This window comes from Nyctereutes procyonoides, unplaced genomic scaffold, assembly GCF_905146905.1.
Source record: "Nyctereutes procyonoides isolate TBG_1078 unplaced genomic scaffold, NYPRO_anot_genome, whole genome shotgun sequence".
Taxonomy (NCBI): Eukaryota; Metazoa; Chordata; class Mammalia; order Carnivora; family Canidae; genus Nyctereutes; species Nyctereutes procyonoides.
Genome location: NW_026575132.1, coordinates 6,457,036 through 6,482,481, shown reverse-complemented (window position 1 = coordinate 6,482,481; position 25,446 = coordinate 6,457,036). Strand labels below are relative to the sequence as shown.

The 25,446-nt window shown below is 33.3% G+C and overlaps 1 protein-coding gene across 1 annotated transcript in view; it reads left to right on the top strand.

The window, feature by feature from the left end:
• PGAP1 (post-GPI attachment to proteins inositol deacylase 1) overlaps positions 1-25,446 on the top strand; it is a 73,608-nt gene that overhangs the window by 29,150 nt on the left and 19,012 nt on the right. The window contains exons 8-19 of the mRNA XM_055345424.1: positions 848-953; positions 1,593-1,648; positions 3,902-3,985; positions 7,812-7,858; positions 8,645-8,696; positions 12,516-12,593; positions 15,419-15,494; positions 18,036-18,109; positions 18,217-18,268; positions 18,744-18,810; positions 19,267-19,375; positions 21,050-21,088. Coding sequence (XP_055201399.1) covers positions 848-953; positions 1,593-1,648; positions 3,902-3,985; positions 7,812-7,858; positions 8,645-8,696; positions 12,516-12,593; positions 15,419-15,494; positions 18,036-18,109; positions 18,217-18,268; positions 18,744-18,810; positions 19,267-19,375; positions 21,050-21,088 — 840 coding nt within the window. The remainder of the gene's footprint in view (positions 1-847; positions 954-1,592; positions 1,649-3,901; positions 3,986-7,811; positions 7,859-8,644; positions 8,697-12,515; positions 12,594-15,418; positions 15,495-18,035; positions 18,110-18,216; positions 18,269-18,743; positions 18,811-19,266; positions 19,376-21,049; positions 21,089-25,446) is intronic.

Sequence of the window (25,446 nt, the reverse complement as noted above, 5' to 3'; positions counted from 1 at the left end):
TCAAGCAAATGCTGTGTGACTTCCTAAGGGGTTCTAAATCTTTTCAATGGGTAAATCTTTTCACCTGGGTCCTCACTGTCATTTCATTGTCATTCTCTCTCCAACTGTGTGGTTGAGAAAATCAGTTACCTGTTAGGGCCTCAGTGCTTAAACTAGAGAATTGAATAGATGGATTTTAATGGATTTTATACCCAAGTACTTTTTCTTTCTTTAAGGGAGGAACTGGTATAAAGTTGCAGACATTTATTTTACTAGGATATTTTAAAACAGACAACAAAAAATCCTATTGTCTGCTCTCATTTTCATTTCCCAAAAGAAAGTATATTGAGACACAGTGAAAGTAAGACAGAGTAAAGCAAAGTAGCTTCCAAGGAAGGGCAGTTGGGAATTCGTATTTTCTCTAATGACCAGTGAATTATTTGTTGTGAGATTGGCACTGGTCTGAATTTGGAAACTAGTGTGTTGGAATCACTAGACTGGAGGATCTCTTAAGTTCTCATCTGATTCCATACCTTTGGATTTGTAACTGTTACTTGAGAGACATTCGTTGATAATAATTGAAAGCATGGGCTCTGGAGCCAGACTGCCTAAATTTGAATCCTGGCTCAGACTCTTTAACAGGAGTATGACCTTGGGTAAGTTCCTTCATTTCTCTATGCTTTAGTTTCTTCCTAAAAATGCAAATAAGAGGATTATTATCTCCTCAAGCTCTTGTAACATATTAAGTACTTCAAACAGGGCCTGGCCCGGAGTAAGTAACTATTGGCTCTTATCATTATTACTTGATGCAAAGTTTCAGTGAACAGTAGATATAAAAAGATTCAAAATGTATCATTATTCTTTCTAGATAACTCAAAATCCCAAGAAGAAATTGTCAGTTTTAAATCACCACTTTATAAGACATCCAGCAAAACACTTTGAGGAAAATCCAGCAATAATTTCTGACTTAACAGGTTGGTGGTAATAAAATGTTTTTATTTTAAATCAAATTTTATTTTCAGGTAAGTTTGTTCTTAGCAAAGTCTTTGAAACTGTGGTACCTCAGGTATTATAATATTTTATTATTTTCTCTGTGATGGTTTCTTATAAAGTTCTTGGTTCAGGAAGGGAAAGAGGAGAAAAAACAGCTTATAAGATGTTGCTGATAAAAATTTTGTTCTGAAAATAACATGACAAGTAGAAAATTTTAAAGAAAGAGTTAAATGTCTATTTCCTGACAGTCACATAAAATACTATAATTTTTATTGACTTAAGTTTTCAGTATCAGTCATTTTTAGTCTTCTTTTGGTTTAAGAGCATATCCTTTGCTGTTAATGTAATACCTGTTATACTCAGCTCGGAAAATAAAATGATTTATTTCCTTTTTATTGATATTTTATTAAAGATACCAAATAAATTTAAAATGCTTTACTTGATGTGAATGCTAGTTGGGGATGAGCATAAATAACTTCTTACTGGATTTTTTTGTTTTAAAATAGTGATTGTTCAGGAAACCAATTCTTTTTCAAATCCTATTGTAATTGAGAAGTACTTTGTGAGCATTCTTTATTTAATATTTAAAAAACAAGCCAAATTAATTTCCTTTACCTTAGGGACATCTATGTGGGTTCCAGTAAAAGTATCCAAATGGACCTATGTGGCTTACAATGTAAGTATACCCTCACTGGTTAAAAATTTTTTTCAAAAACATTTTATTATTTTTGTTTGTTTACATTTTATTATTAATCTTTAAAAGTTAAAGATTCTTGGGACGCCTGGGTGCCTCAATGGTTGAGCACCTCCCTTCAGCCCAGGGTGTGATCCTGGAATCCTAGGACTGAGTCCCACATCAGGCTCCCTGCATGGAGCCTGCTTCTCCCTCTGCCTGTGTCTCTGCCTCTGCCTCTCTCTGTGTCCCTCATGAATAAAGAAATAAAATCTTTAAAAAAGAAAAAGATTCTTGGGGCTCCTGGGTGGCTCAGTTCAGTTACATTTCTGTCTTTGGCTCAGATCTGATCCCAGGGTCCTGGGATTGGGCCTGATGGTCAGGCTCTCTGCTCAGTGGGGAACCTGCCTCTCCCCCCTGCTTGTGCACATTTGCTCTCTCTGTGTGTCAAATAAATAATTAAAAAAAATTAAAGACTTAGGGCTCAGTTTATTGAATGTATGACTCTGGATCTCACCTTAAGTTGTGAACTCAGGGTCATGAATTTAAGCCCTGCATTGAGCTCTATGTTAAAAAAAATTTTTTTTGAAAATAAATCAAAATTAAAGACTCTTTTAAAAAGGTAACTACCTATATTTTCCCATATTAAAACAAGTTAATGATAATTCCTTAATAATATCTAGTGTTCAATTTTCCAGTTTTATTGTAACTCAAATTTTTTCTCAGTTTAAATGAGGTTACAAATAATGTCCACATATTGTCATTTGTTGATATCTCTTATTCCTCTTTTAATTTCTTATACTTTCTCCACCCCTTTTCTTTCTTTGTAGCTTACTAGTTGAAAAACAAATCACTTGTCCTATAGAGTTTTACAGTCTTGATTTTGCTGATTGCATTCCTTCGGTGCCATTTAGCATATTCCTTTGTCTACTCTTTTCCTATACCATAATACTTGGATCAGATTCAGTTGCTTAATCAGATTCAGTTTTTGTTTAGGCTAGACTCTCTCTTTTTTTGTGATATTAGCAGCTATTGATAAAAAGTGCCTAGAGTCATTCATTCATTTAGGAGGATGCAAAATGGTGGTACCCTGGGCAGCCCAGGTGCTCAGTGGTTTAGCGCCGCCTTCGACCCAGGGCCTGATCCTGGAGACCCGGGATAGAGTCCCGCATCAGGCTCCCTGCATGGAGCCTGCTTCTCCCTATGCCTGTGTCTCTGCTTCTCTCTCTCTCTCTCTCTCTCTCTCTCTCTCTCTCTCATAAATAAAATTTAAAAATAAAAGCTAAAAAAATGGTGGTACTCTGATTTTTTTTTTAACAAGAACACTAAATTGTGAAATCTCTCATCTACTAAATTTATTAAAAGTGGAACATATCGAAAAGGAAACAATTATAATTGCTTGGATCTTTGGATCTTATATTTACTGGTTTCCAGAAAAGCAAATTGGTTCACAAGCCTCCTCCATCAGTGATCATAAATGGTTTTGGTTTGTTTCTTCTAGTACTATAATGAACTCCTATTTTAAATATATTTGTTTCTATCTAAAATATAAAATTCTTCTGTCTTTGACCAGTGGAGGCCATTCAAATTAGGTTTCTGAATCTTTTAGGTAAAGCCACTCTTTTTATTTTATTGATAGCTTTTTCAGTACCTAGTATAGGAAGATATTCAAGCTCATTTTGTTCATTTCCTGCCCCAGACCTTGAATCAACTTTTTCTCTAAGGAGCTCCTCCTATTATTTGGGTAATGGTGTCTAAAAACCATAATTTGGCCACTAGAGATATTTGTGGCTAGTGGGTTAGCTTTTCTAGGCCTTTTCAGTGGACAGAGCTAAGAAATGTATTTTATCTTGATCATAAGGCCAAAACCAGGAGCACCTGGGTGGCTCAGCTGTTAAGCATCTGCCTTTGGTTCAGGGCAAGATCCCAGTTTGAGCATTGAGTCCCACATCAGGCTCTCTATAAGGAGCCTGCTTCTCCCTCTGCCTATGTCTGTGCCTTTCTCTTTAAAAAAAAAAAAAAAAAAAAAAAAACACCTTCCATTTATACTGCCATTTTCAAGACATAGTCAGGACTGCAGGGTACCTGATACCCTTCACTGATCTGTATCTTCTTCCCACTCCTAGAATATTAGTTCTCAACAACACCAAGAATGATAAAGTTAGAATAATTACTCATTGCTTTATCTGGATATTTGAATGATGAAATTATCTACTCTCTTAGTTTTATTATATTTTTCCTTTTTTTTCCTTTTAGGAATCTGATAAGATATATTTTACATTTCCTCTTGCAAATCATCGAAAAATCTACACTCATGTCTATTGTCAGAGCACCATGCTGGTAAGATAATTGGTACATTGTATATAAATTGAAAAGGCTACTTTTTTTGTTTGTAAGATTCAAAATCTAAGATCTCTTCTTCAGCTATGAACTATTATTAAATCTGATAAGTTGAAAAATACTTGGAACAGAGTTTTGATTGAAAAGCATTAATCGAAATGTTTCCATAGCTGATAATTTACCATTATACTTTTGGCTCTATTTTAGGTCTTTCACCGTTTTTCTACCTTACACTGTATTTAGGATGAAGGAATTCAGTTCAAATGTCCTTTAATTCTAAAATTCTGGTAGTACTTTAAAGAAAAGATATATTTAAACAGAACTATTTTGTAGGGATTTTATGAAGTAAATACTGTTTTTCTGTTTGCTTCCATACTTAAATTTACAAAGCTTTTTATACCAAACATTCTCTAAAATAGTAACTTTGTTACAATGTTAGACTCAGAGTTACCAAAGTGATGATTTTATATACTTATTTTTAATGCATACCTACTATCATGTATTGTCAAAAAAAAGTGTTTGATGCTTTAGCATCCCTTTGTTACATTAGGAATATTTAAGTAATAATTTAATAATTTGTCAGCATTTCTTATTTTCAGGAATTGGTTCCCAATTTGGGTTCTTTTCCCTCTTTTCTGATTTTTTTTTTTGGGGGGGGCATTTTCCAGGTTTCTTTATATTTTTGTTTTCCATAATTTGTTTCCACTTCTCCCTTTTGTTGGGTTATTTGTACTCTTTAGAACTACAGTCTGACACTTAGTTGGTAGATACAGCCATTTGATATATAGTAGAGTCTTTAGAAATAATAGGCAAGCATCATGGGCTAGGTACTAATAAATACTAATTTTAGTGAGATGACCAGAGATTTGTATCTCTCACAGAGACTAGTATCTCTCAGCCAAAAATCTGGATGGGCAGTTTATTTTAAGAGAATCTGACCCTTAAGCTACTGGCTTAAAATATCCAAACTCACTTAATACTAAATTCCAAATCAGAATGTCAGTATTATAGTGAGAAAAATCCTTGCCAAAGTTCAAATTCTCCATTTGGCTTATTGGAAGATCCCTTTGCTGTAATTAAGGTCCATGGGTATTAATTAGTATAAAGTCATGTGGTGAATTTTTAAAATCTTTTCAATTTGTATTATAGAAGTTTTCAATCTTATAAAAGTAGAGAGATTGTGATAATGAAATCTGACATAATCATCACATAGCTTTAACAGTTATCAACCCTGCCATTTTTATTTATCCCTCCTCACTCTTTTTTTGACTGAAGCATTCTCAAAGCAAATTGTAGGCATTTTATCTTTGCATCCTTAAATACTTCAATATGTTTTCTAACATAAGAATTGTGCATGGGACTATAGTATCATTTTGTCCAACAAAATTATTAATTCCTTAATATCATGTAATATCCAATCCATGTTCAGTTGTCCTCTTTTCCGTCAAATTCTAAGTTCATTTATTTGAATCAGAATCTAAACAGTACACATATTATATTTGATTCATGGATCCTAAGTTTCATTTATAATGGCCCTCTCTTTTCCCCCCATGTCATTTATTTGTTTAAGCAAATGGGTTACATATTCTACAGAATTTCCCACATTTTGGGTTTAGCTAAGTATTCTTGTGGTGTCTTTTTTTCTTTTTAAAGTTGTATTTATTTGAGAAAGAGAATGTTTGAGAGAGCATGGGATGAGGGCAGAGGGAGAAAGAGAAGTAGAATCCCCACAAGCAGGGAGCCCTAGGAGAGGCTCGATCCCAGGACCCCAGAATCATGCTGAGCCAAAGGCAGAAGCTTAACCAGCTGAGCCCCCTAGGCTCACCTCTTGTGGTATCTTTTAACATGTACTTCTTCCTTATGTTGTCTGTACACTGATAGTTAGATTTAGAATCTTGATTAATTTTTTATTTAATTACCATTAATTTTTTTGTGGCAAGAATGTTTTATAAGTAGAACTAGATACTTACCAGAATATATATAGTAGCTAGTTGTCCCACTTTAGTGACTGAAAGACTTATTGTGGACTCAGGTGGTATCAGCATGGTCTATCCTTTATAAAGTTCCTAATTAGTTTTTCATCTAACAATTTTAGCAGCCACTGAGGGTATCGTTTTTTACTACAGATAGATTATTTTTAGATCTGTGAATTTTATGATCAAGAAGCATTTTCTTTTCTGTATACTTTAGGAATTGGTTGAGAGTTCTTGAGTGACTTTTTCTAAGATTTTCAGTATAATTTTCATAATTAATTGAGTTAGGGATGCTTACTAGATAACTTGAAATTGTTCTTTTGACACTTTATAGATTATATCAACGTGATGTTTTAGGTGGGCTTGAATAATATTTTTCTACTTGGTGAATAAGTCAGAATTTCCTATACACCAAAGTGTAGTTGTATAAAATATTAACTTTCATGGGCTATCTTTGAAGATAGGCTCCCTTAGTAGCTCCAAAAACCCATTACAAAGGTGAGTTGGACCTTGAAAGCTTACTAGATTTTCCTTGTCTAAACTAGGCAGATATTTTCTTTTACCTTACTTTATAATGTCATATTATTCTGGGAAACACAGGTAACTGATATAGAAGTCACACAAGTGGGATGCCTGGATGGCTCAACATCTGCCTTCAACTGAGGGCATGATCCCAGGATCTGGAGATCAAGTCCCACATCAGCCTCCCTATGGGGAGCCTGCTTCTCCCTCTTTCTATGTCTCTGCCTCTGTATGTGTGTTTCATGAATAAATAAATAAATAAAATCGTAAAAAAAAAAATCACACATTTTGCCAGCAATAAAGAGCAGACAAATTCCACATTGTTTTTTTGTTTCCTTTCAGCTTTCTTTTCTGTATTCTTAGAAAATGTCTTCACATTGTATTTAAGCTCCATTAGGGCAGATACCATGTCTGCCTCATTCATCATTTTTTTCTTGAAGGCTAAGCATAATCCCATGGCCCTAGAATGGACTTCATAAATATTAGTTGGATGAAAGGATTGATTTCATTTTCACTATCCTCTCTTTATTAAGGAAAAATTTATGTAGCTATCTGAGCAGTATTTCTTATCCTCTTAGACCTTGGTGTAGGATTTTACTATTTGGATCATCAGTTCTTGGAACATCACTCTTGCTACTTCCTTAAAAGTTAGAGTGAAGATCTTTGGGCATACTGCTCTTAAATGACTGAAGATAAATACATAATATTGTTAAAATATCAATACCATATCTGCAGCATTCCCATGCTACCCTGATAAAGTAATACCTAGCTTTTATATTGAGCCCTTGCAGTTGTCCTTCAATCTAAACACATTCTCAGTTACATAGAAGGTTTGCCTAATAATCAAGTAAGAACTCAAGATAGCTGACAAGTTATACTTAGAGTACTTGGCTCTGGATTTTTTTTTTTTTTTTCTGTCTGTAAAAAGTCAACTTCTAGGTGTTCATCTTCTATTTTTACTTAAAATGTAGTTACTTACTATGTAACTACCTAATTAAAGCATGGACATTGCTGAACTCTGAAAAGTGTTGTTCAAAAATTAAAATTGCTTAGGCAATATGCTGTAGAGAGGTCACTCTTTCTCTTACTGCTGTTCTGGGTTACTTGCTTATCTATCTATATTTGACTTCTCTACTGCCCTTGACCTGTATGACTTTGAGAATAAAACTTGGAAATGTTTTGGAATAACAGGTTGCTATTTTATGTTTCCATCATGCCTACTACTCCTGTCATATAACAGTAAAATGTTAAAGCTGCCTATTTTATGTAATTATTTTCTATAATATTTAGTGTGCTTTATGTTTTTTTTTTGTGCTTTATGTTATTAACAGGATACAAATAGTTGGATTTTTGGCTGCATAAACAGCACTTCTATGTGGTAAGTCTTTTGAACCTAAGCACCTCAATTGTTCATTTTTCTCTATAGAAATAATAAGTCATACTTTTTAAAGATGTGTTTATGTTAGAGAAAAAGGGAGCCAGGGGGATTGGGTAGGGACAAAGGGAAAAGGGGAGAGAATCTCAAGCGGACTTCTAACTGAGCAGGGAGCCTGATTTGGGCCTTGATCCCACCACCCTGAGATCATGACATGAGCCAAAATCAAGAGTTGGATACTTAACTGACTGAGCCACCCAGGCACCCCCAAATCACACTTTTTAGCTATTTTAGCTACATACATGTTTAAGCTCATTCTGCTATGTTACATTATAGTATTTATTTTATTTATTTATTTGACAGAGAACAAGAAAGCACAAGCAGGGAGAGCAGCAGAGGGAGAAGGAGAAGCAGACTTCCCACTGAGCAGGGACCCCACTGTGGGGCTTAATCCCAGGACCCTGGGATCGTGACCCAAGTCAAAAACAGATGCTTAACCCACTGAGCCACCCAAACACCCCTATGATACTGATTTTAAAATAAAAAATGAAGGATATTAATATATCAGTATTTACAAACATTGAAATGGTTGTGAGGAAAACCAATTTTTTTGCACCCAAAAGGGTTGTATGGATAAGAGTATATTGGATTAGACTTATTGGACTTCACTTCATTAGAACTTTCTCTGATAAGTTTGTAGATGGTTTCTTTTTCCTCTGAAGCTTATTTATAATTTATAATATTTTAATATATTTGTCCTTTAATTGTATTTTCATATTCATTTCAAAGCCGGCAAGGAGTTGATTTATCATGGAAAGCTGAACTGCTGCCAACAATTAAGGTAAATTATGGCTTTAGGATGGTAATATCTGGGCGAAAAATACTTGAGTCTATAGGCATTTTAGAATATGGTCTTTTATTAATTCATCTAAGTATTGAGATTTGCTAACATATATTTTATAAATATTTTCTCTGGAAATATATTTTAACATGCAATTTTTGTTTAACTTTCAGGGATAAAAACTATGAGTTAACAGTCCTCTAATGAAAACCCTCTAATGAAATCTCTGTATTATAAATCTTCTAATGAAAGCTCTATATTACAGTATCATACCAAGAGCTAGATAAATTTTTAAAATTCATGTTGATGGTATATTTGGAATGGTCTATCTTAAAATAGAAGCTGAGTAGTAGTTTGAGTTTTTGGGAGAAGACCTATAGTAGGAAAGTGAGCATCTCAAAGTGGCATAAAGTAATTTTCCAGATTTCCTTCAACATCACTTTGTGATCAGGCACTTGGATAACTCTACTTTATCTAGTACTACATGGGATTTATTTAATAATTGTTTGTGATTTCCTTAAGTAACTCTGATAGGTCAGCAAGCCTTCTTACAAAAAGTTAATATTGTTAAGAAAATAAAACAATTCTAAAATTTGATGAAATTACCTGTTTAATTTCTCAGCTGTATTTACTATAATTTATAGTCTTATACCAGGAGTGATAATTTTCCGTCTTCAAGTGAATCTATACTTTTCTTTAAAAGTAGTTTTTCATAATAAATACTAGCCTCATAAACTTGAAAGTGAAGCCATCAGGGTTGTTCCCAATCATCTCCCAATCCAACTCAGTTATTTATCTGTATATTTATTCAGAATACAGTCAATCTGTACTATACTAACAGAGAGGAATGATGACAGAAGGATGATTGTAAGTTGCTTGACTTTGGAATGGTTGCAGTTATTTTTCTATCACCTCGGTCATATTCATTCATATGGCTTTGTATTCAAGAAATAAATATTGTAGGAAAATGATTAGACTCATATGAACATTTTTAATGTCTCTCACTGGTCCTATCCTAACCTTTAGGAGCAAAACAAAAGTAGTAGGATATACTTAATAATTTTTCATAAATAAAAAAAAAATAATTTTTCATAAATCTTTCCTTGAATATTGAAATTGGGCTATGTATCCTATCCAAACAGTAGTTTAAGAGTTAAGAAGAAATAAATTACTAAAATCTGGGTAGAATGTTATTTGCTTGATTTTAAAAAATTACTTTTTTAAATAATAAAATCCTCATGTATATTTTTAATCACAAATATTCAACAGTGCATTCATCTAGACCCCTGTGGTGTTTCTTCTAAATATAAGACACAGTTGGCAGAAAAGCAGGAGAACAAGCTATCCCAGCTGCTTACTTCCCCCCTCCCCCCAAGATTTATTTCAGAAAGAGAGAGAGAGTGCGCATGAGGGGAGGAGCAGTGGGAGAGGGAATAAGAGTCTCAAGCAGATTCGCCCTCTGAGCAGGGAGCCTGACAAGGGGCTTAATCTCATGACCCTGAGATCATGACCTAAGCCAAAACCAGGTCACCCAGCTGCTGCTAGCTTTTTATAGTGCATGCTGGAACAAGTTGCCAGCAGCATTAAAAGCCGCCTGAAATTTAGAGGGGGAAAATGGGAGAGAGAAGTTTAGAAAATAAGGATTAGAATATTCTACAATCTTAGGAGTTCTCAGTTGAAGAGGATTATAATTGTTAAACATAGATAAACTTCTCCATTTTAATGAAAATAAAAATGATATATGTTAGCTATTTATAAAAAGGACATAGTTCTTTTGCCATCAAGTTGAAGAGAAAGAAAAGATACGAGTGAAAAGATTTTATGACTTTCATTCATACTTATATCATCTCAACAAAAGTACTATCAGATGAGAATCATACATTCTTACTATTTCTGCTGAGTGAACTATTTATTAATAGAAGACTCCAGCAAAGCACCTATAAATTCAATTTTTAAGTACCAATCGTATGGAATTTTCCTGTCATGGGTACAATGAAAAAGTTTCTAAAAACACACAAAACATAGCAGGCTAAAATTTGGTAAGCCAAAATGAATTTATTGTTGAAAACAAAAAAATCACCTTTCTAAAGGTAACTAACTTGTATTAGAAAACTATATTATCACTACTTTGCCTTAGGCATACGTTAGCACCATAGCTTTGCTCTGTACATTGAAACCTGTTTGATTTCCTGTGTGTGTTGTCTCAGCATTAAAGGAATTTTACCCTTAAAACACTGAAAAATTTCCAAACTTCCTATTAATCTTACTGGTCAACCTGACAATTTCATGAATATGATAAAATTGTCAAGTTCCTACTGATATTATAACTATGTAGGAACTTTATAAGGAAATTTTTTGACAGTTACCTTTTTAAAGTATTCTAATCCTAACAAAGAAATTCTTGAGGAAAAAAAATATTCTTGAAAATAAGTAACAAAAGCTAGTAGAGTGGATAGCCACACAGAGTAACCATGGTTCTTTCAAATTAATTTATCTTTCATACTGTCTACCATCTGTTTGGTTGGTCTCAGTTGCCTGTTGCTGTGGTTTGTGAGGCCCTTTTAAGGCTTTCTCATTTACATTAGAATATTATACGTCTGTTGCGGAGACTTTGCTAATAAGTAAGTCGAGGGGAAGCCTAGTAGTCAAAAGTATTCACAGGTGAATCTAGTCAGATTGTTAGAGTGCCATTTGTTCACAGTTCTTTAGCTTCAGCACTTCTGTTCAATTTGCTCACATAGGTACTTCTGAAGAACACTGGAGAAAGTTAACTGCAGAAGTTTCTTAATGTGAAAAAAAAAGTTTCTTAATGCGTACAAATTGTTACCATGTATAACTATTGCCGCCCCCATATCTACTTTAGGATAAAACCTGGATTTAAAAAACGTATTAAAAAAAATAAATAAATATTTAAATAAATAAATAAATACAAACCGTATTTAGGGATCCCTGGGTGGCGCAGCGGTTTAGCGCCTGCCCTTGGCCCAGGGCGCGATCCTGGAGACCCGGGATCAAATCCCACGTCGGGCTCCCAGTGCATGGAGCCTGCTTCTCCCTCTGCCTATGTCTCTGCCTCTCTGTGTGGTGTGTGTGTGTGACTATCATAAATAAATAAAAATTTAAATAAATAAAAAATAAATAAAAACCGTATTTGGTGCTCTGGCTTTTTATTAAATAGACCAATCTCTTATCTATTCATCCCTCAAAGTATAGACTATAGGATCTGGTCTTAATTTTGAAAATAGATGTTCATCTGATGAGGTCTTATTATGTCTTCATGTCATTTACTGAATAAGTTCTGGGGGATCATATTCATATACATCATTAGACAAGGACTCTACTGCTTGGGCTAGATTAGAATCATTTGAGATTAAGTTGCAACTCTTCTGTTACTTGTAGCATTCATTCATTCATCAACTATTTGAATGCTCTTTGTCATATGCTACCAAAATAAGTGTAGAAGTCATATTGTAATGTTATAAAGAACAAATGGACAAATTATAAAAGATACCAGATATGGAAATAATTATATTTACTATTAAGTGTCCTTTGTTTTAGATGAAGGGATACAGTTCAAGGAATATTTTTGACAGTCCATATTTACAAAACTATTAGAGATTGACCTCAGAAGATAATTGACCTGAAAATGTAAACATAGGCATTTTAAAAGGTACTAAATGTAAAGTTTGAAATCAGTTTCTTTATAACCAATTAAGCAAGAAATAAGTGTTTGTAATATATCTTTTAACATGCTTTAAGTTCTATATACCCTCAGAAATAGAATCAGCTTTTTATGTTTTTTTATTTATTTTTTTTTAGTCTCTGACGTTAAGACTTCAAGATTATCCATCTTTGTCTCATCTTGTTGTTTATGTGCCATCTATTCATGGAAGTAAGGTAACAAATGGATTAAAGTTGTTATCGGAATGTTTTGTGGATACTCTGGCTAAATAAGTTATTTTTTGATGAATTCTTCAGCATAGTGCTTATCTGAAACAATGGCCTGTTTGATGATCCACCTAAGACTGTTAAATCATTAGGATCGTCTACTATAACTTGAACTAAGCAGAATAAACCCAAGTCTCTGTGTTTAAAGTGGGAACTAACTTTATAAATTAGTCTTTCAAAATCTATTCATTATTAAGTACCCTTTTATGTGCAAGACTCTGTGTCAGGAATTATAGGAGGCACACAAATAAGACATGAATCCGAATCTCAAAAAGCTACGTATTCTTGGGTATGGAGGGAGAAACATTTGGAAATGGAAGAGTGAGAATAAAAGAGGTACCCAAAAATATAATACAAATCAGAATATAGCAAATAAATGAAAAGTATAAAAAGGGAAAATATCTCTGAATGATGGAATGAGGAAAGGCTTTATTACGAGATGATATTTAAATTTGCCTTAAAATGTAGTTATGTTTTTATGGGTAGGATGAGCATTGTAGACCTGAGCTGTCCAATATGGGAGCTACTAGCACATGTGGCTATTTAAATTGCAAGTAATTAAAACTAATAAAATTAAAAATTCAGTTCCTTAGTTGTACTAGCCACATTCCAGTTGCTCAATAGTAACATCATTGCAGAAAGTTACCATGAACTGCACTGCTGGGACAAAGAAATCATGAAATCTAAGCATGGAAGCATGAAAGTGTTTGGAAAACAGTGAATAGTAATTTTAAAAAGATGGCCACCATGATGAGAATAGTAGTAGAAGAAAAGTCTGGGAAAGCAGTTCATGGTACTATGGAGGACCTCAGTTGGAAGATGCAGAACTTTATAGAATTCAGGAGTTAGTAGGCAGCTGAAGGATTTTCACAGTAATAGAAATGAGATCAGAGCCATTTTGGAAGATGAATCTATTTATGATGTACATGGATTAGAATCAGAGAGACGAGCTGCTACCTAAGGGATTATGAGGGTTTGAACTAGGGAAGTAAGAGTAGAAATAAAAGGATGGTGATTTTTGAGAGAAACTGTGGGGGGGGGGGGGGCGGAGCAAGAAGATGGAAGTAAAAGACCCTTTATTTCCCTTTCCATGTTTCACCCAACAAGCTTATCCTTCAGTATCTAACCTCAATGTTCCTGCTTAGTCTTTTCATGACTTGTCCCGGTAACCTCTTACTTCCATGACACCTTATTTATAACTTCTTTGGGGAATTATGCTGAATTACAATTTATTTATCTCTCTATTACTATAATCATATTGTGAATTCTTTGGGAGTAAGACCAAATAGATTTTATTCTACTTTGCATCCTTAACCTTTAGCAACTTCCTGCCATGTAAATCCTCAAAAAAATACTTCTTTAATGAGAAGTTGTTGAGATTTGAGGCCAGAACCATTAGGAAAAATTTAAAGATAAAGGGAAAAGGGAATGTAGTTGGGAGGTAACTCAAAGACTGAGTCTCACAGGTACCTTATAATGAATTCATTGTTTTGTTTTGTTTAGCTCTAGTAAGAGGTAATTCAACATCTTCAATTCTAGAAACCTCTCTTTAGGGATCCCTGGGTGGCGCAGAGGTTTGGCGCCTGCCTTTGGCCCAGGGCGAGATCCTGGAGACCCGGGATTGAATCCCACGTAGGGCTTCTGGTGCATGGAGCCTGCTTCTCCCTCTGCCTCTCTCTCTGTCGCTCTCTGACTATCATAAATAAGTAAATTTTAAAAAAATTTATAAAAATAAAAAATAAAAACCTCTCTTTAGGGTTTTCTTTTCTGTCTGGTAAGTTGGTTTTGAATGAATTTAAACATCTTTCCCAACCTTGGAAAGGCTCTGTCTGGTTTTTCCAAGAAATTAATGAGCCTTTCACAAATAGCCAGCCTTAGTGCCTAATGAATACTTAATGTGTCTTAATGGTCTTTGGAAAGTAACACTTGCTGACTCTATTGTTGCATACCCAGACTCACAAGGATGTTAATTTAGACCTTTTATAATTTCTACATATCTGTTTTAACCCATCATCAGGATACATACATTTAAGTAAACAGTTTGAAAATTTTTTGCAGTCAACTGACAATATAGTTTTCAAAATGTAAATACGGAATTATTTGTGTTTTTTTTTTATGACAGAAAACAAAATAATTAAGGCCAATTAGAGATAGACCCTTGAATTCTTAGGTACGGGTAGCATTTCTTTTTCTTCCTTTCTAGATAGGAAACCTTTATTCGAATCACTAGTTTGAAATAATTTTATACAAATAACTTCAGCTATCTGTAGATGAATGGCAATATGTCCATCTCCTAGTCTTGTAGTCTAGAGTATTGCAGATACATAATTTATAGGAGATTCTTAAATAGTAAGTGTAACAGAATCACATTTCTTTTTGACTTTGAAAGTATTTGGAAATTTTTATCTAAATCTCTAATTAATCTTGAATTAACCTTAATTCTTAATGCTTTGATCCATCCTTTAAAGGTCCCTAATTCTACAAACACCTAAAACTAACTGGAAGGAAACTGTGGTATTCATCAGCTATTGTAAAAGTGATCCTCCAGTGATTTACTATGTTAAGCTTGTTTATCAAATTTTCTTAGTTTAGCGTGGCTCTTTGAGTAATTGTTGCCATTTAAGTATAGCCAGAGTTAGAATATGATAGGTAATAACTTCTGCAAAGCTAAAATTTATTTATAGACTTTTATTTTCCACTCAAACATCAAGCAAAGATATTTTACCATAAGCATATTTCTATTTTTCCTAATAAGTCAATGTTTTATATTTTAGTTTGTTATAGATTGTGAATTCTTTAAAAAAGAGACGAGATCCATTCAGCTTCCTGTAACGCATCTTTTTTCCTTTGGTAAGTACTTTTGGATTTTTTTTCTTTTTAGATTTTATTTATTTATTCATGAGAGACACACAGAGAGAGGCAGAGACATAAGCAGGCTCTCTGTGGGGAGCCTGATGTGGAACTTGATCCCAGGACCCTAGGATCATGACTGGAGCCAAGGGTAGCCGCTCAACCCCTGAGCTACTCAGGCATCCCTGATTTTGGAAATCTTAAGAATTGCTTTTTTTTTTTTTTCTTAAGTAGGCTTGATGCCCAGTGTGGAACCCAGAGCAGGGCTTGAACTCAGGACCCAGGGTCAGGACCTGAGCTGAAATCAACAGTCAACTGACTGACCACCCAAGAACTATTTTTATTTTCAACAGAGTGCTGATTTGTTTTTGCTAGTCAGTTGCAATAATGGAGAGCCTCTAACATTAAGTATTGTGTATTTTATTTTATTTTATTTTATTTTATTTTTTAATTTTTATTTATTTATGACAGTCACAGAGAGAGAGAGAGAGAGAGGCAGAGACATAGGCAGATGCAGAAGCAGGCTCCATGCACCGGGAGCCCAACGTGGGATTCGATTCCGGGTCTCCAGGATCGCGCCCTGGGCCAAAGGCAGGCGCTAAACCGCTGCGCCACCCAGGGATCCCAGTATTGTGTATTTTAAATATAGTTTTTAGAATAACCATATGATGTGGTCCAGTGGTTTCTTATTTAACACTGGGACAGCAGTCATCTTCTGAGAAGTGAACTTTAACTTTCTCCCTAGTCATATGCATTTGCAAGTAATCATGTGTGTGTATCTGTGTATGTGTGTGTATTCTTCTATGAATTTATACTACATAGTGGCCCTTTTAATAAAATGTTATTATAAGGTATAAATTGCTATCTGCCCTATGAAGGTTTCAAGATTTTCTCTAAATATTTTTTACCATTTTTATTGTGGTAAAATACGTGTAACTAAACATACTTTTAAATTTTATTTTGGAAAAAATAATAAATAAATTTTATTTTGGGGACACCTGGCTCAGAGGTTGAGCATCTGCCTTTGGCTCAGGGCCTGATCCTGGAGCCCTGCGATCAAGTCTCACATCAGGCTCCCTGCATGGAGCCTGCTTCTCCCTCTGCCTGTGTCTCTGCGCCTCTCTCTCTCTCTCTCTCTCTCTCTCTCTCTGTGTGTGTGTGTGTTTCTCATGAATAAATAAATAAAATCTTTTAAAAATAATAAAATAAATAAATAAATTTATTTTGAAATGATTTTGAGCACTCAGAACAGTTACAGAAAGAGCAGAGTTCTCCTATATCCTTCACTCACTTTTACGTAAACAATACAGTTGTCAAAACTTGGAAATTAGTATTCATACAATACTGTTAATTAAACTGCAGGCTTTATTTGGTTTTCATCAGTTTTTCCACCAGTATTCTCCAGGTTCCCACTTTGTATTCAGTTGTCATGTCCTGTTCATTTCCTCTATCTTTGGTAGTTCCTCAATTTTTCCTTGTCTTTCATAACCTTGACACCTTTTGAAGAGTATTTGTCAGTTATTTTGTAGAATATCAAATACTTGGACTTGTCTAATGCTTTCTTAAGATTAGATTCAGGTTATGCATTTTTAGCAAGAATATCACTGGAGTTATGTGTACTTCTTAGTGTTTCCTGTGATTGGACTCATGTTGCCAAGTCTAATTCTAGCAGTGTTAACCTTGATTACTTGATTAACGCAGTGTCTGCCAGCTTCCACCACTGTAAATTTATTTGTTTCCTTTTTGTATTGGATAAATGTCTTGAGTGGGACCTACTTTGAGAATGTTTAAGTACCCTTTATCTTCAAAATAACCCACTAATTTTAGCATTCAGTGGTTCTTCTAGTCTGAGGCAATTATTACTGGTATTCTTTATTTATTGGAATTCTTATAAAAGCAAAGTTTTTCCTTCTCCATTTATTTACTTACTTGCCTTTTTTTTTTTTTTTTTTTTTTTTTACTTTTATGTCAGTATGACTCATGGGTATTTTCTTCATTGGATTATAATTTAATACTATCATTACATTTATTTCCTTAAGTTGTTCCAACTTTGGATATTGGGAGCTCATTTTAGATTGGCCCTTTGCCTTTTTTGACATGTCCCATCCTGAAAATATGTATTTTTTAATATTTCATTAGTGAAAAGAATCTGTTACTTGAGAGCAGAAACTTTCTTTTAGATTTTCACCCACTTTTTTTTTTTTGTTAAATATTCTAAGAGCAATACAGACATGACAAGTCAGAATCACTCATCTCATTAAAGTTAACAGATTCATAAATTAAGAGATCTAAGAAAGCATACCTTTTCAAAATTGGAAATACATACTTGACTTTTTAAAACATTATATTATGAATGTTCAGAGCTTATGGAAAGAGGTTAGGAACTTTAGGAGTTCATGCCTACATAACGGAAATGAAAACCTATAAACTCTTTTTTAATATTAAAAGTATATTAGCATTAGTTAAACATTGGTAAGCAATCAGTACTTTTTAAAAAAACTGTTTGGTATTATAAGTAATACAGTACTTTCAATTCAACAGGACTGTCTTCAAGCAAAGTGATATTAAATACAAGTGGTCTGTTTTATAATATAGAACTCCTAAACTTTGGACAGGTAATTATTCTGATTATAACAAGCATTTAATTTTACTTTACTATTTAGTTAAGCAAACCAATAAACTTTTGTTTTTTTTTTTGTCTTTGTGGTCAAACTCTTATTAGATATACCAGGCTTTTAAAATCAACGTAGTAAGCAAGTGCTCAGGAGTCAAAGGTAAGTGTATTTTCTGAGAAGAATGATATTGTCATTTGAATAATCGATAGATCTTTGCTTGAATTTTCTATAAAACTTGTTTATTTTATGTGAATTAAAATTAAATATATGATAGTAGAAAAGTTGTCTATCTTTCCAAGAGATTTAACATAGATCCTTTCTTAACACTAAGCATCTTCAACTATATCAGTTTAAATACCTACGTTTAAAAAATACTATGTATCCTTCTGTCTCATTATAGTAGTAATTCAGATTTAGCTTTTTTACCAGTTTCTTAATACTTCCCATATGGCCTAGTATCTATTTTAAGTCTTAATAGACATTATTTAATAATTTTCCATAATTTCTTATGTGATATAACTCTTACCGGTTATTTTTTATGAAATGAGTAACTATGTAGTTAGATATTATAATAGCTTATGTAACATTTAGTGTAACATAAGGTCAATAATGTATTTCCTTTATATTTTCACAGAAGAAATAACTAGTATCTATAAACTTCATATTCCTTGGTCTTATGAAGATTCACTAACTATTGCACAGTAAGTAAATGAAAGAATTTATCTTAAACTTTGGTTATTTTGAATAATACATATTCTGCTTGGTTTATTTAAATCAGTGCAATTTTAATGAAACTACTTAAGTGCTTTTTATTATTTTTTTATTTAAGTGCTTCTTAATAAAATGTAATTATCTGTTAGGTAGCACTGTGCTCATAAGATAATATTTTAAGATAATATAATATTTTTATCTGAATGATCTAGAATTTAAACCATATTTGCTTGGATCGTCACCCCTTCCTAGACTGTCCTCCAGTGCCTATCCTAGATGAAAGAGCATTCAAACAACTGTGGTACATTTGGAAAAGTGTCCATTTATAATAACATGTCTGACAACTGTCTTCCTCTTCATTGTTTCATTGTGTTGTGTGAGGACTGAGTGTTGGACAGAAAACAGCATTTTCTATTTGAGAATTAATATTTAAGTTATCTTTTCAGGGTACCATCTTCCACAGAAATTTCTCTGAAACTCCATATTGCTCAACCAGAAAATGACAGCCATGTAGCATTATTAAAAATGTATACATCTTCAGATTGTCAGTATGAAGTAAGTTGTATATTTACTTAATTTTTAAGATAATAATTATTGAATAAATAGCCAATATATTTTTATATTAGCCTTAGATATATGGCAATGTGGAAACCAATATAAATATGTAATAGACATTTATGGTGCTTTAAATATTCTCCCTTTTGCCTTTTAGCACCACCTGTATTTCCTTAGCTGAACCATTAAAAGTATACATCTTAAGAAGTAATAGAAATAAAAATTGATACTATAGATTAACCTTCTAGATTTGGAAGCCCAAAGTCCAGAATTCTGTATAAATTGAAGAACATCATGAAGTCAGCTGACATGACTTTACTGAAACAATTGACATGATATGTAATGGTTTCCAGCTCCACTGGATAAGTTGGAGAATCTTCTTTCCTTTTCACTAGCTTTTAAAATCTATTAGTCATTAATATGTGCAGTGCAGTATGCCTGCTGTGTTTGTTTTACAATCACAGTACATCTCTGCTCCAGAGAAGGGAAAATAGACTTGAAAAACATTTACTCTTAAGGATTCATGAACTACAAGATTGCCTCTGTATCAGACATCCCGGGTTCTAAGGATTCCAGATTTAAGAGATTGAAGTATACATTTTAATGGCAGTTTCTGGTTTATGTGAAATATCTTCCTTCTATTCAGTTCCTTTAAGCCAACCTTAGATATTTAGATTCTTCATTAGAACTTTCTTGGAGCGAGCTAGAATTGGTAGGACAGACTATAGGTAGCAACAAGTTTCAGTTGTACCTAAGCTATGAGTTATTTTAGATTTTGTGGAATTTATTAATGCTTTGGTATCTTGTTTTCTGTTTTAACACTGAAGGATCTTAAAAAAAAAAAAACACTGAAGGATCTTGTAAGGCTGTAATGGTTTTTAACATGTGCCTTCATATTTCTAATAGCAATAGTGAGAATTGCATTAATAATTTGGCTCCAAATACTGCACACTCTTAAAATGTTCATGTTTTTATAAGTACTTTATGTTTTTAAAGGTATTTTGAATAGTCATTTTATCATTTCCATATGAAATATGTATTTCCTTTTCCCAGACTTCCTAATATCAAAAAAGCTGTATTTATAATAGAGATAATTAATAATGAATTTCTTTTTAAAATATTGTTTTGGCTTAAATGTTACCAAATATCCTCTGTTTGTTTCTGATCTTATCTCACATGAAATTTATTTTTATGAAATTTACTTAGAAATGGCTTAGCTTAACTATACCTAGTGCTACACAGTAGTAGGTTTGGGATTTTAAAATATTAGTTATATGTAGATTAATTTGTGCTTAATTGTTCAGCAAACATATGTATAGCTTCTAGATTCAGTCATTCAATCATTTTCTTTAGCTTGCATGACCTGGTACTAAGATATTCTGGTTAATCAAATATTCTAGTTAGTAGAAGGTTACAATATGTACCATAGCATTCATCCAGTTGTCAAAAAATTAGAATCCAGGAAAATATACTGAACAATAAAACTACACTTCATATAAGTTAAAATTTGTTGTCAGAGGATTCTTACAAGACTCTAAGTGCATTTAGGTTGATTATTAAAAAATGAATGATTGTGCTTAGTGATGTGCAAAAGTGCTCAATTTAATAAAATGTGAACTAGAAGGTTTTAGGAGAAATAACCCTTTTTTTCTTTTAATGATTATTTTAAACTAGGTGACAGTTAAGACTTCCTTTTCACAAATACTTGGACAGGTAAGAGATTTCCGGTTGATTATTGATTGCCTTGTAAATAAGTATTATAAGGCAAGGGTTGTAAACTTTCTCTGGAAAGGGCAAGATAATAAAATATTTTAACAAACCAAATATCATCTCTTGCTCCTGCTACTACTACAGCTGCTTCTTTCTTTTTCATCTTTTTCCTTTTTCTGCTTTTTTCCCACTTTAATAAAATTGAAAAGCCATTCTTGGCAGACAAATCATAGTTGGCTACCCCTGGCTTTAAAGTGATGCTTTGATTTCTACAAGTGAGAGCTGATTCCTGATTCTCAAACAAATTAAGATATCATGTTGCTCATACTATACTATAATTCATAGTCTAGTAAAATTAGTAGGCTCTGTCTTATAAATGAACATTTTCAAATAACTTTTTATGTTGTGTGTGTTTAGTTTGTAAAAATAAGTAAATTATATTAAAAATAAACATGTTCAAATACTTTAAATCCTTTTGGGGAGTGTCTTTCTAATGTTCATAAGCAAATAATTTATCACAAATTATTTACAAAAATAATTTATCAAGTCATAGAACTTGATAGAAAGTGTCTTTCTAATCTTCATAAGCAAATAATTTATCACAAATTATTTACAAAAATAATTTATCAAGTCATAGAACTGCGAAAGTACACTAAACATCATTATAATTTGCAGAATTGTGTAACCTATGCATAAATAATAATGATTAGTCAGAAAAATTATATAATAGCTTTAAAATTCATTAAAATTTTATTGTGCCTTCTATTATTTTTATTTTATTTTTTGCCTGTTGTGTTTTATAATCCAGGCATAGCAGAATTTTTAAAGTTTAAGTCCTTTAATTCTATAATTTATAAAACTTACAAATCAAAATTAAATCAAAATTTTTATATGCATTATCTCATTTGATTCTCACAACAACCTTGTGAGAACTAGATGGCGATTATTATTAAATTTGTGAATATTAGAAAATTAGAATTTCGTGTGTAAAATATGCTACATTAGAAAGAGAAGGTTAAATGTTGGTATAAATTGGAAAATAGCATCATGGATAGTTATAATACATTCTCTAGCTTGTTAAGGAACCTTTTTTAAGAAAAATTATAGGGGATAGGTGGAATAAAAGAAAAATTACATCTTGGAATATAGGGAAAGAATTGATGCTATTGTATTTTTAGTATGTCCAAAAGGCATGTTACTGTACACGGTGGTAGGGCTCAAGATACAACATACTGTCTTATCCATATAATCCCTGGGGCTCATAATTCAGGTTAGAGACAAGAAAAGTCAAGTTAGCTTGATACTTGATAGCCAGGCATAATTATATGTCCACCAGAGGAGGACATACTAATATTCTTGTTTAGGCAAGGAAATTAATCTAAAAAAAGAAGATATGTAGATATTATAGGATCAAAGGTGGGTACTTTTTTAAATGTCAAAGAATTTGTGGTAATTAAGTCCTTCTCAAATTACTGAAAAGATAGAAGATATTCTTTATGTTTGTTTAAAAATTTAGCTTGAGAACAGGGGAATAAGTTGAAGATGTATATATTATTCATCTTTTAAAAATAATACATATTTTCAAAGTTGCTGATTCAGTCAAAGAAGTGGCTCAGTGGTTGAGCATTTGCCTTCAGCTCAGGGCATGATCCCCGAGTCCCGGGATCGAGGACCACATTGGGGTCCTTGCAGGAAGCCTGCTTCTCCCTCTCCCTTTGCCTCTCTGTGTCTTCATGAATAAATAAATAATGTTTTTTTTTTTAAAGAAGAAGAGGACTGAGAAGAATAAAGAGAAACCACTTGAGAAAGTCTTTAGCCTTTGATTAGACAATTTTCCATCAAATTAATTTTTTTCAGAAAAGGAAAGAAAAAATATTTACATATTCTTTAGTTACTCTAATGAAAGAGGGCAAAGAAACCAGAAGTTACTTTCTCAAGAGAATTATATGAACTAGTAAATCATTTCTATGTAAGAATGAAGTGTAATATTGCCCAATCCTTAGATTTTAAGAGAAACTAGAAACTGAATTTTTAGGTAAACATTTTTTAATTTTTTAATGATCTAATTTGAAATGTAAAGAAATACTGTGCCAAATACTAATTTGAAATGTAAAGAAATACTGTGCCAAATACTAACACAAATGAAGCATGTCTACAATTTGAATGTGTTCCTTGGTGGCCAGTTTGATTATTGACTTAGTCATATCTTATATGAGTTGTATCTGTGGCCCAGTAGAATACTTAATACTCATAATAATGACAGTCATTAATTACAAAGAACCCGTTATGTTCAGAATACTGTATAGGAACTCTTAGAAGATCTCCAAAAACAGTAAAGAGTATTAAACGATGATAACAGCTAATATTTTCTGATCACTGTACTGTGCCAGTTACTATTCCAAAAGCTTCATACAAATGAACACATTTAAGCCTGAGACTCCCTGTGACATAAGTGCTATTTATCTCCATTTTATAAAGGCACAGAGAGGAGGGGTAAGGTAGCTTGCCCAAGGACACAGCTAGTGAGAGGAAGAGCTGTAGTCCAAATACAGAAGTCTGACTCTAAGCTTGCTATGCTGCTTAATTTTTCCTTCTATACTTTTTTTTTTAATTTATTTATATCCATGGGGCTCCATGTTGGGCTCAGTCCCATGACCCATGAGATCTTGACTTGAGCTGAAGTCAGACACTTAACTGACTGAGCCACCCAGTCAGTTAAGTGTTGAAACCCCTTTTTCTGTACTTTTGATTAACTGAAGTATGTTATATATCTTCTACAATGTCATTAGCGGGCATTGAGTGTCATTTAGTAATAGGTAGAAAAATGCCTTTTTCCCTTTCACTCAATTTCTCTCCCTCCACTCAAAGCTGTAATTATAAATCATGAGTGGGGGCTATAAGTTTGAGTCTTTTTAATCAGTTTTATCAATCAGTCCATGAAGGAGTTTCAGGGAGACCTTGGACTTCTTGAAATTTTACACACCATTTTGTGTAAATATGCATTTCCATTGCTTTCATCAGATTGCCAGGAGTCTATACATTTTCTTAAAAATTCTGTGGAATGTAGAACATGCCTTAAAGCAAATTTCCTTTTAAAATGTTAACATTGGGAGGCCTGGGTGGCTCAGCAGTTGAGCATCTGCCTTTGGCTCAGGGCATGATCCCAGGTCTGGGGATCGAGTCCCGAATCAGGCTCCGTGCGAGGAGCCTGCTTCTCTCTCTCTGCCTATATCTCTGCCTCTCTCTTTCATGAATAAATAAATAAATCTTTAAAAATAAATAAATAAATAAATAGTTAACATTAAAAGTTGCTTACAGAACAGAATAAGTCTTTGTTAAAACTTTAACATTAAAAGAAGAATCTAACGCTTTCTTTTTGTTTTATATTTTTATATGAATTGAATCAGCTGAGGGTTACCTGGGTGGCACAGTCAGTTGAGCATCTGACTCTCACTTTTGGCTCAGGTTGTGATCTCAGGGTCCTGAGATCAAACCCCAAGTCGGGCTTGTGCTCAGCACGGAGTCTGATTGAGATTCCTCTCCCTCTTTTGCTGCCCCTTCACACCTCAAATAAAATAATTTTTTAAAATAGAAATTGGATAGCTGATAGAATGACTTGAAGCACTATAACATAATGGTTATGAATTTAGGGTCTGGTTTAAATCCCATTCCACAAGATTTCCAGAGACAACAAAGAACCTAAAAGCTTAATACCGGCATATCTCAGGAAAAGGGTCCTTAGAACACTGGTGCTTTTGATAGATGCAAGTGAAAGATTAGAAGTGAGAAGATGAAGAGGAGAAATAGTATCTCAAGCTCTTGAGAACTTAAACTGTGAGAGAGTTGGGGGAAACGTGGTAAATGGAGAGGGGAGTGGAGTGAAGGGAAGGTATTGTCTTGTTCAGGGTGAGAGACTTAAGTTTGTTTAAATGTCAGTGGCTGGGTGAGTAAATGAATACCCTGGAATTTCATTACATCATCTCTCCTTGAAACTCCCAGACTTTGAAGTTAAAGCACCTAATGATACTGAAGAGTGATTTCACACTTCAGTAAAATCATTAATGAGATTATGACAAAGTCACTGCATTGTAAACTCTTTTGATGGTGCTCACCCTTAAATTCCTGGTGTTGAGCACATTGAGCCCAGTACATAGGTGATGCAATTTCTAAATTGGGAAAGATTGGAATAAATTATATTTTCATAGTCATTTATCTATGAATAATTTTTAACTTTAGTTCCATTTACATAAAAACACAGCTCATTTGTTCCCCCTTTTAAAAGCTCCCCATTGAAGAAATATTGACAAACTTGTACCTTGTAGTTGTGAGTTTAGTTCCAGACCACCACAAATATTATAAAA